A 15,397-nucleotide genomic window follows, 5' to 3' on the forward strand; every position below is an offset into this window, starting at 1 on the left:
GGCTGGATTATTATGTCAGAGTTTGTAGGTGACGAACCCCAAGATGCAGAGAAGGTGGAAGGCATTGTGCGGGAAAACATGATTTAATGTTCATAAAATAAAGGAAAAAAACACAAACCAGGAACTAGGAACAAGAAACAGGATGCCAGGAAAACAGGAACTGGAAGACGAGGAACAAAAAGACAGCAAGCTACAAACATCTACAATAAATAGCTTACCGCTTACAGCTACACTGGCATCGACAAGTAGGAATGCCAATTATCCAGCAGTGACTGGAGGGTAGGGCAGGTATAAATAGCAGCTGGCTGATTGACACCAGGTGTGGCCAGGTGCCAATCAGCCACAGCTGAGGGGACACAGCACTCAGGGAGACAAACAGGAAACAGAACCAAAACAAGAGCGCTGACAGGAAATACTACACACATAGAGGAAAAACTAAAACACAACCAAACTGTCAGGGGCAAGCCTGACACTTTCCCTCTCTCTGTACTTTGTCTCAATTTGGCGACAATATCCTTGGCAGTGCACTCTGTGTCGTTCTCTCTCTTTGTGTGTATATTTCCTGATTAAACAGCACTGAAGTACATCAGTGACACGAATAACGTCAGAGGGGTTTTCCAAAGTTCTTCAGTGTGTTACTGTAATAACAATTATGACATTATATGTCACTATGTCATGTCAAAAGCGACACAAATACTTTTGCTGGTCTTTTAAAAATGATATTTATTTGAAGATAGGGTCATTTATAAAGTAAAATGAAAGTCCACTACAAATCATTACATTTTAAAATGTATCATTTCTGAATTGTTTTTTTCTCCTCATATCTTAATATGTATCAAATGGTGTCATATTATAGAGAGATGCACACCTCTACTTTTTGTGCTCTTAGGAACTCACTCTAGAACAGACATCGTTTTAACATGAAACTTCAATGGTACTTGAAAATCCACAAGCACTAAGTAGCAAGTGAATCGCAAAGTCGCAAGTGAGCATTGTAATGGAATTTTTATATAGGAGTTTGATTTTAAAATATGTTCAACTAAGAAAACTTTGACTCCTTGTCCTTGTGACATTTATTCAAGCTAACTTTTAACCTATAGACGCAAAAATAAGAAAAATGTGCATGGAATTTGGATGTAGAATAGTACCAATGATTTAATTGTACTCAAGAATTTTATCTAAAAGTCATCCTGTTGAATTTCATACTTGTTTTTTAGGTGAATGCATCAGCCATCAAGCAGTCATCTCATCCCCAGCAGACATCCCAGCAGTCCCTGCCCAGCGATAAGCAGCACAGTCATGATGCTACCACAGCTTCCCCACGCACACTTCAGCGCCAGAGGTAGGAGCACCTCTATACCCCCATTAGCAACAAGTGTGCATAATAGTTGATGCTGTGTAGTTTATTTAGCAAATGCAAAGTCCTTTAGCAAAGCAGTTATCTCCTGGGCTGCTGTGTGGAGAGTGATTGATCTTCCTCTCAATGGTTGGAGAGAGCAGGATTCAAGGATATTGTCTGCTACTCTCTACCAGCACACAGTGGGGTCGGCTTCTGCCCCTGTCTGTGGAGGCTGGCCAACCATGGGCCATGTCCAGTCTTATGGGTAATCTATGTTGACTATGTTTCCAAGCACTAAATTACTCCGTTTCTTCGAATAGTTTTTTTTGTTGTATTTTTACATGCACACTCTATTGCAACTATTGGTCATACGCCGTATGCTTCCCGTTAGGGATGTCCCGATCCAGGTTTTTGCACTTCCGATCCGATACCGATATTGTTTTTGCATTTCCGATCCGATACTGACCGATACCGATACTGACCGATACTGGCCTATCCGAGCATGTATTAAAGTTTAAAGTTATTTAGCCTACTTACCGGTAGTTGTCAGAATCATGTTGAAAAGGGTTTTAGTACTCTTGATAACAACTAGCCAGCTGAATTAGTTGAGTTTGAATAATACACAATGGTTGGTAACAAGAAACTGACCTGTTTATTCAAGGATAAACACAAAATAGACAAAATTATACATGACAAACAGAAATGGCATCATTGAACTAGGGCTGGGCGATATGGCCTTTTTTTAATATTGCGATATTTTACGGCCATATTGCGATACACAATATATATCTTGATATTTTGCCTTAGCCTTGAATGAACACTTGATGCATATAATCACAGCAGTATGATGATTGTATGTGTTTTGATTGAGACTTTTATTAGTAGGTTGCACAGTGAAGTACATATTCCGTACAATTGACCACTAAATGGTAACACCCCAATAAGTTTTTCAACTTGTTTAAGACGGGGTCCACTTACGGTAAATTGATTCATGATACAGATATATACTATCATCATAATACAGTCATCACACAAGATAATCACATTGAATTATTTACATTATTTATAATCCAGGGTGTGGAGGGGGGCGCCTGATGTAAGTGTCAAAAAGACAGCCAAAAGAGTTTGATATGAGAATAAATCTAAAGTTAAAATATAGGGTAGAAATGCACCCATTTGCAGGAAATGCAGTCTTGATTTTCAAAATGTTCTTTCAAGGCTTGCATGTCTACATTAAAACATTCTTCTTCATACTGCATTAATATATGCTACTTTTAAACTTTCATGCAGAGAAGGAAATCACAACTAAAAAAAATCACTAATTTTTTCATACGGTGTTGATGTGGAAATTTTTGCCTCGGCATTTTGATGGTGTGGGCGTGTGGCACCGAATGGAGATAAGGGTCTCGACAGACGTCACAATATTTGAACAATGATGACGAAAACTGTTGTCTCTGTCGTGTCCTTGTGTCGAAAATTGTTAAGCGCTTATTTTTTTATTTGATTTTGTGCGTGGCATAGATTTGCCGTGCGCAGAGGACGCTTGAGCAGGCGCGCACCTTAGCGGCTGCGCTAGCATCACAGCTAACGTTAGCCATGCCGCTACCTCGCGCTCTGCTGGGAGAGGACGTATACGTATGTGACGTATGACGTGACAGTATGTGACGTATGACGTGACAGTATGTGACGTATTACGTGACAGTATGTGACGTGTGTAAGAAGGTGCGCTCGCTGTCTGTGAGAGGGAGACACAGGAAAGAGTGAGAAGAGCCTGTCGTGTAATGCCAGCAGCTAAAAGCAACTGCGTGAGAATTGTGGATGTGTTGAAGGTGTGCTGGAAAATGCGGAACGGAAATTACGGAGCAGCAGAAAAGTGGAATGTATTATTTAAATCGGTGCGTTGGAAAACACGGACCGGAGTTTTTTTTAAACTGGATCTGGATCGGCATTTTCCCATGCCTTGCCGATACGCAATTTTTGGCAAATATCGGCAGCCGATCCGATCCAAATATCGGATCGGGACATCCCTACTTCCCGTTCTTGTTGTACCTCTGTCCGCTGTAATATTGGCACATATTATAAATATTACGTCGCTAATGTCAAATAGCAGACGGCATCAAAAAATGATCTTGGATTGCGCCACGAACATGACGCTACTACCAAGAAATGATCTGAGTGAATGCAGGTCGGAAGCAAAGAAAGACTGGTGGGAGAGATTTGTTTTTAAGGAATGTTTTGGAGGAAGAATCATGGAAACAAAACTTTTGAATGTCTCAGAGTTCATTCAAAAGGCTCTTTGGATTGGTGCATGGCGTGTTAATTCCAAAGGAAAAGACAGTTTGTGCCCTGGCTGATACTGTTCTAGAGGAGGGTCGCTATTGTTCTGGACATGCTTGCCAGTTGTGTGAAACTCAGAGGATTTGGTAATGTTTGGAGTGCACAAATGCTGTGGAAGAGGTTTCTTCTATATACCTGCTTCATTCTCTATCATCTCCTTCGTATTTGTTCGATAGTCCGAATGAATTCTCCATTTCTTTAGCTTTCCTAAATACATCTTTCCTTTTTTTTCAAATCGATGCACTTCAAAATGTTCCCTTCTTTTAATGTGAAATAAATAAACAGTCTCCGCTTCATTGTAGTTGCTGCCTAAGTTTTGATTGAATGGTGTCTGCTCCCGGGTTAAATCCTGCGCCTTGAGACTGGCGCATGTGTGATACAAAGGGTCCTCTCCGGGAGCATACACCAACTCAAGAAATATGGGTACTGTTGCGTTTTGGACCAGTTGTTCCTCCCAGGGAATTCAAGTCACAAGTCGCTTAAAGCTGAGCTGAAAAACCACCAGAGACAGAATAGGTATTTTGTAATATATTTGCAAAGCTTTGCATATATACATTGAGACCAGTCCAGCATAGAACATTCACTCGCGCCGCTAAGATGGTCTGCTCCCCGAAAAACCCTCTCCCCTCTTAAGTCCCTGGGAGTCATGTCTCTCTAGCCAAAACAAATGTCCATTATCTCTCTCTCTAACATTCCTCATTCAAGGTTAAGCACACAGTTTTGCAGACAACCAAAAGACCCCAATTGGAAGAAAAACACTAGCTGTTTTGTAATATGATTATGAAATAAAAAGAAGTAACACTTAAATTCGGATATATGTAAATATCTGCCTCCGACAGTACCAATTACATACCGTATTTTCCGCACAATAAGCCGCCCTGGGTTATAAGCCGCGCCTTCAATGAACGGCATATTTCAAAACTTTGTCCACCTATAAGCCGCCCCGTGTTATAAGCCGCATCTAACTGCGCTAAAGGAATGTCAAAAAAACAGTCAGATAGGTCAGTCAAACTTTAATAATATATTAAAAACCAGCGTGATGTGGGCGCGCATGGAGTCGTATATCAACATGGACGGAGCTGCGTGAAAAAAGCCACCCGGCCTCTTCGCGTAAACTTACCTTAACCACTCGCTCATCTTTTCTTCATCCATCCATCCCTTCGAGTTAGCTTTTATGATGACGCCGGCTGGAAAGGTCTCTTTTGGCAAGGTCTTCCTTTTGAATATCACCATGGGTGGAAGTTTCTGGCCATTAGCATGGCAAGCTAGAACCACAGTGAAGGATGACTTCTCATTCCCTGTGGTGCGAATATTCACCGTACGTGCTCCCGTTGTATCCACAGTGCGGTTCACAGGAATATCAAAAGTCAGTGGAACCTCGTCCATGTTGATAATGTTCTCTGGCCGGATCTTTTTTTCAGCTATCTTGTTTTTACAATATGCACGGAAAGTAGCCAGCTTTTCTTGAAAGTCTTTAGGCAGTTGCTGTGAAATAGTAGTCCGTGTGCGGATGGAGAGATTGCGTCTTTTCATGAACCGGAAACCTGTCGCTTAGTAGGAGCCATTTTGTGGTCTTTACAGATGTAAACACACAAAGGAAATGAAACGTAATATCCGCGCGCTTCTTCTTCTTCTATGGGGGCGGGTGCTTACCTTGGCGGTTGCTTGCGTAGAAGAAGAAGCACTTCCTCTTCTACGGGGAAAAAAGATGGCGGCTGTTTACCGTAGTTGCGAGACCGAAACTTTATGAAAATGAATCTTAATATTAATCCATATATAAAGCGCACCGGGTTAAAAGCCGCACTGTCAGCTTTTGAGTAAATTTGTGGTTTTTAGGTGCGGCTAATAGTGCGGAAAATACGGTAATCTAGGTGTGTTAGTCCGGTTTCTCAAAAGCCAAACATGATCAGTTTAAGGTGTTTCCACGGGTTGTAGGTAGAGATGTCCGATAATGGCTTTTTTGCCGATATCCGATATTCCCATATTGTCCAACTCTTAATTACTCATTCCGATATCAACCGATACCGATATATACAGTGGTGGAATTAACACATTATTATGCCTAATTTTGTTGTGATGCCCCGCTGGATGCATTAAACAATGTAACAAGGTTTTCCAAAATAAATCAACTCAAGTTACGGAAAAAAAATGCCAACATGGCACTGCCATATTTATTATTGAAGTCACAAAGTGCATTATTTTTTTTAACATGCCTCAAAACAGCAGCTTGGAATTTGAGACATGCTCTCCATAAGAGAGCATGAGGAGGTTGAAGTGGGCGGGGGTGTGTGTATATTGTAGCCCGGAAGAGTTAGTGCTGCAAGGGGTTCTGGTTATTTGTTCTGTTGTGTTTATGTTGTGTTACGGTGCGGATGTTCTCCCGAAATTTGTTTGTCATTCTTGTTTGGTGTGGGTTCACAGTGTGGCGCATATTTGCAACAGTGTTAAAGTTGTTTGTACGGCCACCCTCAGTGTGACCTGTATGGCTGTTGACCAAGTATGCTTGCATTCACTTGTGTGTGTGAAAAGCCGTAGATATTATGTGATTGGGCCGACATGCAAAGGCAGTGCCTTTTAAGGTTTATTGGTGCTCTGTACTTCTCCCTACGTCCGTGTACCACTCCGTACAGCGGCGTTTTAAAAAGTCATACATTTTACTTTTTGAAACAGATACCGATCATTTCCGATATCACATTTTAAAGCATACATCTCTAGTTGTAGGATACCTCTTTAGAGCCAAACTATTTGAGAGGTCAGACTAATTTAGTGCATGGAAACGTAGTCATTGTGACCGCATAGGTTGTTGACAGACTGAAGTTGCATCCAAGGATCCCCTAGTTCGTATTCTGTTGCAGACTATCGGTAACACACGTCGCTACGCAAAGGGATACACACAAAATATAGGACAATTTAGAAGGAAAACAGCCACTTGCAGGTCCAAAGTTAGTCCCAAGACTGGCCCGCAATGCCCTCCATCTTAAATACGCCGGGCCAATATTTATTTGAGTATTAGCTCTTCTTTGGTTTTTAGACACACAGTGTTTTTCCTTTTCTTCGTCTGAGTTCCTCTTTTCGGGCTTTTTAGCAGTATATTCTCTAACAGCAAGTGCAGGTGTTGCGATCTTTCCAGCCATGCTTTACTGCTAACAAGTTTGCACCGTGTATGTATTGCGTCAGCCAATGAGAAGGCTTCTTCTTGGGCTCTGCTCACCCCTCCTTTCTCTAAATCCTATGGTTGGATCTGGAGGGGTTAAACGCCTAGAAGGCAAATAATTTTGTCTTCTGAGGTTTTATTTACTCAAATACTTAATTACAAGGCAAAAACAGCACGCAGACGCACAATTTTTTCCAGAAATGATTACCGTATTTTTTTAAAAAAATCGCACCTGCCGAAAATGCATAATAAAGAAGGAAAAACACATATACAAGTCGCACTGGAGTATAAGTCGCATTTTTTGGGGAAATGTATTTGATAAAAGCCAACACAAAGAATAGACATTTGAAAGGCAATTCAAAATAAATTTAAGCTGCAAGCAGCATTGGTCGGGCCCGCGTATTTGGCAGGTGCTAGTCCTAAGTGTCCCAATACTTTTGTCTACTTTTAGTCTGAAGTGTCCCAAGACTTTTGTCTAGTGTACCTACCGTATTTTCCGCACTATAAGCCGCCCCGGGTTATTAGCCGCACCTTCAATGAATGGCATATTTCAAAACTTTGTTCACCTATAAGCCGCCCCGGGTTATAAGCCGCGCCTACGCTGCGCTAAAGGGAATGTCAAAAAACAGTCAGATAGGTCAGTCAAACTTTAATAATATATTACAAACCAGCGTTCTAACAACTTTGTTCACCCCCAAAATGTAATGTGCAAATGTGCAATCACAAAAATAGTAGCACTCAAATTAGTGCAGAGCAATAGCAACATCAATAACTCAACGTTGCTCGAACGTTTATGTCACACAACACACAAAATAAACATTTAAAGCTCACTTTCTGAAATTATTCCTCATCCATAAATCCCTCGAATTCTTCTTCAGTGTCTGAATTAACAAGTTGGGCGAATACGGCATCCAAAATGGCCGGCTCCGTCTCGTCGAAGTCATCAGAGTCAATGTTGCTGTTGTTGTCCAGCAGTTCTGTGAATCCTGCCTTCCGGAAAGCTCGGACCACAGTTGAGACCGATATATCCGCCCAGGCATTTACAATCCACTGGCAGATGTTGGCGTATGTCGTCCGGCGCTGTCTCCCTGTCTTAGTGGCGCAGGTCATCTTGTTGCTTCCTCTACCTACGCACCATTGATTCATTTATGTTCAATTCTCTTGCTGCTGCTCTATTTCCGTGTTCTACTGCGTGACTTATTGCCTTGAGTTTGAATTCTGCGTTGTACGCGTGTCTCTTAATAGGAGCCATTTTGTGGTCTTTACAGATGTAAACACACAAATGAAATGAAACGTAATATCCGCGCGCTTCTTCTTCTACGGGGGCGGGTGCTTACCTTGGTGGTTGCTTACAGTAGAAGAAGAAGCGCTTCCTCTTCTATGGGGGCGGGTGCTTACCTTGGCGGTTGCTTACCGTAGAAGAAGAAGCGCTTCCTCTTTTACGGGGAAAAAAGATGGCGGCTGTTTACCGTAGTTGCGAGACCTAAACTTTATGAAAATGAATCTTAATAGTAATCCATATATAAAGCGCACCGGGTTATAAGCCGCACTGTCAGCTTTTGAGAAAATTTGTGGTTTTTAAGTGCGGCTAATAGTGCGGAAAATACGGTACCTTGTCTGCATTGTGTGGGCATGTTGGTGCTTCCGGCTTTTGAGCAGCCATCTTAAAAAAACAGCAGCGCAGCAGCATCAGTGCAGCGGGTCTTTGAAGGGTCATAAAATCAAAACCGGAGCAGGTATTAAAAAGCTGTTCTATACTTTTATACACAAGGGTTCAATCTCTCTCCTGTGTTAGTTTGAAGCCTAAACGACAAACGCGCTCAGAGGAGATAGATTTTGAAGGAAGGTGACTGGTTTTTACAAAAATGTTGTTTTGAAGGGGGAATAGCAAACTTCCTGTTGATTTTTGCTGGGGGTTGTCAATTTATGAAATGTAGGTCTAAGTGAGACCTACATTGAGGTTTTTGTTTCATGTCTCTCCGACCTTCCCAGTGGAAGTTACAGGCAGTTTTGTCATTTTTTTCTCCGTTTTATTAAAAAATTGCTCTAGAGCGCAATTTTTAAATTTCGGGTTAGTTTTTTTTAATAGATCGCAATTTCTGCTAGTCCTGATGTGTTCAGTTCGGTGAGTTTTGAAGCATGTTAAGGGGGTCAAATTACAGCTCAAAGAGGCAAAAGTGACTGTTTTTAGTACATTTTTGTCTTGAAGGGGGAATTGCCAACTTCCTGTTGATTTTTGCCCGAGGAAATTAATTAATGAAAAGTAGGGCTAAGTGAGCCCTACATAGAGGTTTTTGTTTCATGTCTCTACAACATTCGTACTGGGAGTTATAAGCAGTTTTCTTTCTAGGGGGCGCTAGAGCGCAATTTTGAGTTTTGGGGTTCGGTTTTTTTATTAAAAGACAATTTTCGCAGGTCCTGATGTGTGGGTCAAATATGGTGAGTTTTGAAGCATGTTAAGTGGGTCAAATTAGTGCTCGAAAAGGCGGCGGAATAATAATAAAACCTTAGAAAAACAATAGGTCCTTATGTCCCATTGCAAAAGGACTCCCGTTGGGATTCCTTTTACAATGGGCCATGCGGGCCCTAATAAAGAATAGTGAACAACAGGCTGAATAAGTGTACGTTATATGAGGCATAAATAACCAACTGGTATGTTAACGTAACATATTATGGTAAGAGTCATTCAAATAACTATAACATATAGAACATGCTATACGTTTACCAAACAATCTGTCACTCCTAATCGCTAAATCCCATGAAATCTTATACGTCTAGTCTCTTACGTGAATGAGATCAATAATATTATTTCATATTTTACGCTAATGTGTTAATCATTTCACACATAAGTCGCTCCTGAGTATAAGTCGCAAACTATGAAAAAAACTGCGACTTATAGTCCGAAAATACGGTACTTTTACGATATACTGTATAAAGCTAATAAGATTTTTTTTTTTGTTAAAGAATATAACTTGGCTTTAACACATCAATTGTTACATAACCATGCTAGCTAAACTAGCTTTGGTGTAGCATAACAAGTAGCTCGTAGCAGTTAGCTCGTCAAGATTAAAGGGGAACATTATCACCAGACCTATGTAAGCGTCAATATATACCTTGATGTTGCAGAAAAAAGACCATATATTTTTTTAACCGATTTCCGAACTCTAAATGGGTGAATTTTGGCGAATTAAACGCCTTTCTATTATTCGCTCTCGGAGCGATGGCGTCGCATCGGGAAGCAATCCGCCATTTTCTCAAACACATTACAAACACCGAGTCAAATCAGCTCTGTTATTTTCCGTTTTTTTCGACTGTTTTCCGTACCTTGGAGACATCATGCCTCGTCGGTGTGTTGTCGGAGGGTGTAACAACACGAACAGGGACGGATTCAAGTTGCACCAGTGGCCCAAAGATGCCAAAGTGGCAAGAAATTGGACGTTTGTTCCGCACACTTTACCGACGAAAGCTATGCTACGACAGAGATGGCAAGAATGTGTGGATATCCTGCGACACTCAAAGCAGATGCATTTCCAACCATAAAGTCAAAGAAATCTGCCGCCAGACCCCCATTGAATCTGCCGGAGTGTGTGAGCAATTCAGGGACAAAGGACCTCGGTAGCACGGCAAGCAATGGCGGCAGTTTGTTGCCGCAGACGAGCGATCTAAACCCCCTGGATGTCTTGGCTCACACCGTCCCTTATGCCACCAAAGATGATCAAGAGAAGAATATCGACCCTAGCTTCCCTGGCCTGCTGACATCAACTCCAAAACTGGACAGATCAGCTTTCAGGAAAAGAGAGCGGATGAGGGTATGTCTACAGAATATATTAATTGATGAAAATTGGGCTGTCTGCACTCTCAAAGTGCATGTTGTTGCCAAATGTATTTCATATGCTGTAAACCTAGTTCATAGTTGTTAGTTTCCTTTAATGCCAAACAAACACATACCAATCGTTGGTTAGAAGGCGATCGCCGAATTCGTCCTCGCTTTCTCCCGTGTCGTTTTCGTCGGTTTCGCTTGCATACGGTTCAAACCGATATGGCTCAATAGCTTCAGTTTCTTCTTCAATTTCGTTTTCGCTACCTGCCTCCACACTACAACCATCCGTTTCAATACATGCGTAATCTGTTGAATCGCTTAAGCCGCTGAAATCCGAGTCTGAATCCGAGCTAATGTCGCTATAGCTTGCTGTTCTATGCGCCATGTTTGTTTGTGTTGGCATCACTATGTGACGTCACAGGAAAATGGACGGGTGTATATAACGATGGTTAAAATCAGGCACTTTGAAGCTTTTAGGGATATTGCGTGATGGGTAAAATTTTGAAAAAAACTTCGAAAAATAAAATACTGTATTTTCCGCACCATAAGGCGCCCTGGGTTATAAGCCGCGCCTTCAATGAACGGCATATTTCAAAACTTTGTCCACCTATAAGCCGCCCCGTGTTGTAAGCCGCATCTAACTGCGCTAAAGGAATGTCAAAAAAACAGTCAAATAGGTCAGTCAAACTTTAATAATATATTAAAACCAGCGTGATGTGGGCGCGCATGGAATCGTATATCAACATGGACGGAGCTGCGTGAAAAAAGCCACCCGGCCTCTTCGCGTAAACTTAAACTTACCTTAACCTCTCGCTCATCTTTTCTTCATCCATCCCTTCGAGTTAGCTTTTATGATGACGCCGGCTGGAAAGGTCTCTTTTGGCAAGGTCTTCCTTTTGAATATCACCATGGGTGGAAGTTTCTGGCCATTAGCATGGCAAGCTAGAACCACAGTGAAGGATGACTTCTCATTCCCTGTGGTGCGAATATTCACCGTACGTGCTCCCGTTGTATCCACAGTGCGGTTCACAGGAATATCAAAAGTCAGTGGAACCTCGTCCATGTTGATAATGTTCTCTGGCCGGATCTTTTTTTCAGCTATCTTGTTTTTACAATATGCACGGAAAGTAGCCAGCTTTTCTTGAAAGTCTTTAGGCAGTTGCTGTGAAATAGTAGTCCGTGTGCGGATGGAGAGATTGCGTCTTTTCATGAACCGGATCCCTGTCGCTTAGTAGGAGCCATTTTGTGGTCTTTACAGATGTAAACACACAAAGGAAATGAAACGTACGGTAATATCCGCGCACTTTTTCTTCTTCTACGCGGGCGGGTGGTTGCTTACAGTAGAAGAAGAAGCGCTTCCTGTTCTATGGGGGCGGGTGCTTACCTTGGCGGTTGCTTGCGTAGAAGAAGAAGCACTTCCTCTTCTACGGGGAAAAAAGATGGCGGCTGTTTACCGTAGTTGCGAGACCGAACTTTATGAAAATTAATCTTAATATTAATCCATATATAAAGCGCACCGGGTTAAAAGCCGCACTGTCAGCTTTTGAGTAAATTTGTGGTTTTTAGGTGCGGCTAATAGTGCGGAAAATACGGTAAGCCACTGGGAACTGATTTTTAATGGTTTTAACCCTTCGGAAATTGTGATAATGTTCCCCTTTAAAGTATGATTAAACCTACCAGAAACACATTTCTGCTTTAGTTGTCCTTTCCAAGACTCCCAAGAGGCAAACTATCGCTGGTGTGACTGCAAGTATTCGAGGGAAGCTGTAGAATGAGGCGAGTTTCAGTGGATGAAGAATCTTTAGAACTTCCAGTCAACATTCTCTTGATATTTTACAGTTTTGTAATTAAGTGTGACGCGCCGGAGTAATTCCACATTGTCGTCTCTCCAAATAAATCTGCCATCATCACTTTTTGTTGTTTTGTTGTGACCGGAGAATAGCGAATAGGACTTCATGCATGCGCATGGTTTCTTCTTCTATAATCTTGGTGGTTCCGGTGACTTTGTTTGTTGACAGCGCCACACATGGTGAGCCAGTAAACGTTTCCGCGTGGACGCGACTCACTATAGATAGGACACTGTGTGGAAGCATTTATTTTTGTAACCCAAAACAAAAAGGAAACACAAACGTTGCTCTGGGGACATGCCCTAAGTGGGACCCTGCTCGGGTGGATGTCAAGTTCTCTGGTGGATGGAACACACCGTTTTTGCTGGGCCGAGTTTTACATGCCATGTTTTGCAATACTGCTCCAGTCTGATGAAGTCTTCAGTGAGCACCTACCTATACCAGTTGGTCGAAGTCTCATGCTTTGAGTGCCAGACAGATTTAATTAACGTCGATGAGTTCACAGGATTTGGTGTTGAGTAGTGCTGTGTAGGGATGATGTTTGATAAGAAATTATCGAGTTTGAGCCCATTATCGATTATCTTATCGAATCCAGATAGGTTGTTGTATATGGAAAAAAACACAATATTTGGTTTAACAAAAGCTCACTTTTATTTTATGAGAAAAAAATTAAATTAAATAAAAAAATAAATATTGACTGTTACCTCCCTAAAAAAATAAACATATTGACTGTTGTTACCCAAAGTATATTAAGTGGGATTTTTCAGAAAAACAAATATATACAGTAACACAAAAACAACCTGTCTCTGTGATCACTATAGCATACCTGCCAACTACTCCGGTTTTCCCGTAATTAGTACGGTTTTCATCAACCTATTCCGGGTTACGGTTGCAGTGATAAAAAATACGGTTTTTCATTAATTAAAAAAAAAATTTTTTTTTAAAGTTTTATTCACAAAATCGCGTAACAACAATGACAATCGACACTGCTTCCCGTAACTTCCTATCGAGCCATTCCGAATGCCATGCGCGAGGCTATTTATAGCACCGCTGCCAAGCACGAGGCACCTGTTGCCCATTGTTTCCAAACGAGCGAACGATCATGGAATCAGCCGGAGAAAAATCGCAAACGAGTCTTAAACCGAAAAGAAAACTGCAGTCATTCCGTGAAGAATATTCAAAAGCCTATCCGGGAATAATTATCCGTTCCGAAAAGGGTGAAAACTACGCGAATTGCACCTTGTGCAGACAAGATTTTTCGATCGGACACGGAGGAATTAGCGATGTAAAAGACCACGTTGGGACAAAAAAACACAAGTCTAATGCCGTTGCTAAATTTGGACTTTAGACACAAAAAGGTAATGACACCAATGTTATCTATTGGAATTGTTTAGTACTGTTATACTGTTAAAAGTGTTTATACTATTTATGCTTTCAAGTCCAAGTTGAAGAAATCTTGTTAAATGTTGACAGCATAACTACCGAAATACAGAAGTATGTCCTTAATATTTTTGCAGTGCTATTTCTGTTGAAAAGTTAAAATGATTACATTAGAGATGTGATGTGCCACTTTTCAAGTGTCTGATGGCTTAAATGAATTTTCATTAATTTTTCATATTTTGAATTATTTTGAAAGGCTTACAAAAAAACTACATTTGAATTGTAATTCAATGCTATTGACAGGACTATTAATTTTAATGAAGTTAGCTTACCATGTTTACAGTATGATAATTGTGATAGAAATGTGAATTTTAGGCACAGAATATTTTTTTACAATTGAACAAGGCAGTAGATTATACAAGCTTGGACAGAAAGTTAATAATGACACCAATTTTTTTTTTAATGGAATTGTTGAGTACTGTTTTACCATTTGTTTACTGTAAAAAGTGTTTATACTGTTTATACTTTCAATTAACAAATTGAAGTCTTGTGAAAGGTTGACAGGATAACTGGCATTAACTGTCAAAATAATTTCAAACTATTGAAGTTAGCTTACAGAATAAACATGTCAATCAACCCATATGATTTTTGCTGTAATATTTTTGTTTTGAAAAGTCACTGTGACTGATAGAAAAGTGATGGTTTTAGCAACATTTTAACCTGTCTGAATGCAATCATTTTAATATAGTGTTAAATAAAATCAGTTCATTGGGCACAAAACTGAAAATAATACAGCTCTCCAAAAAGTGCACTTCTGCTGCTATTGGAACATACTAACCACACACACTAAGAACACCACAGTCATCAATCAACAATTCTTCCCCCCTTACATGAGAGCGAAGCTTGGCAATAATTGCATATTGCCTGTTCTGCCCTCACTATACGTGTTGAGCTTATACAGCTAACAAACAATCCAAAGCAGATTAATCAATTTAGGCTCTTTATTGTTGTTGATCTTGCTTTGTCTTTTCCTATCTTTACTTTTGTCTTGCACTGAACTGTTATTTTTTTTATTTTTTTTAACTGAAATACACACAACGACAAATGTATAAGCTATGTAATTCAATTAACATACTGAAATGTAATACACAATATGTAAATATTAGCTTCACACAAATATACAGTACTATCATCAAACAAATACTTCTGAGTGTTGAAACTATTTCGATGGTGGAAATACACGACTGGCAGCCATTTTAAGTCCTCAAAACATCCATTGGAACAGTGCACAAAAATCGTTTTTCAATAAACATCTTAGTATCAAACTTAACCACTTTCCACCTTAATATTGAGTTACATAAACAAGTTAAACAGTTTACTTACAGACTTATCTTTTCCAAGGCTTGTAAGAGCTAACACAACTTGTCTACTTCTCAATTGTCTCGCCAACCCGGAAGTGCCCAAACTAATGACGCGTAGTATTTTCATATCGCCACAAGGTGTCAATAAGAGTCTACAAT

At 40.5% G+C, this 15,397-nt stretch overlaps 1 protein-coding gene across 2 annotated transcripts in view; it reads left to right on the forward strand.

Moving 5' to 3' along the window:
- waca (WW domain containing adaptor with coiled-coil a) overlaps window positions 1–15,397 on the forward strand; it is a 78,680-nt gene that overhangs the window by 48,795 nt on the left and 14,488 nt on the right. For both annotated transcript variants that reach the window (XM_061965918.2, XM_061965917.2), the window contains exon 10: window positions 1,218–1,342. In XM_061965918.2, the coding sequence (XP_061821902.1) occupies window positions 1,218–1,342 (125 nt within the window). The remainder of the gene's footprint in view (window positions 1–1,217; window positions 1,343–15,397) is intronic.

This window comes from Nerophis lumbriciformis, linkage group LG07 (genome assembly GCF_033978685.3).
Source record: "Nerophis lumbriciformis linkage group LG07, RoL_Nlum_v2.1, whole genome shotgun sequence".
Classification (NCBI taxonomy): Eukaryota; Metazoa; Chordata; class Actinopteri; order Syngnathiformes; family Syngnathidae; genus Nerophis; species Nerophis lumbriciformis.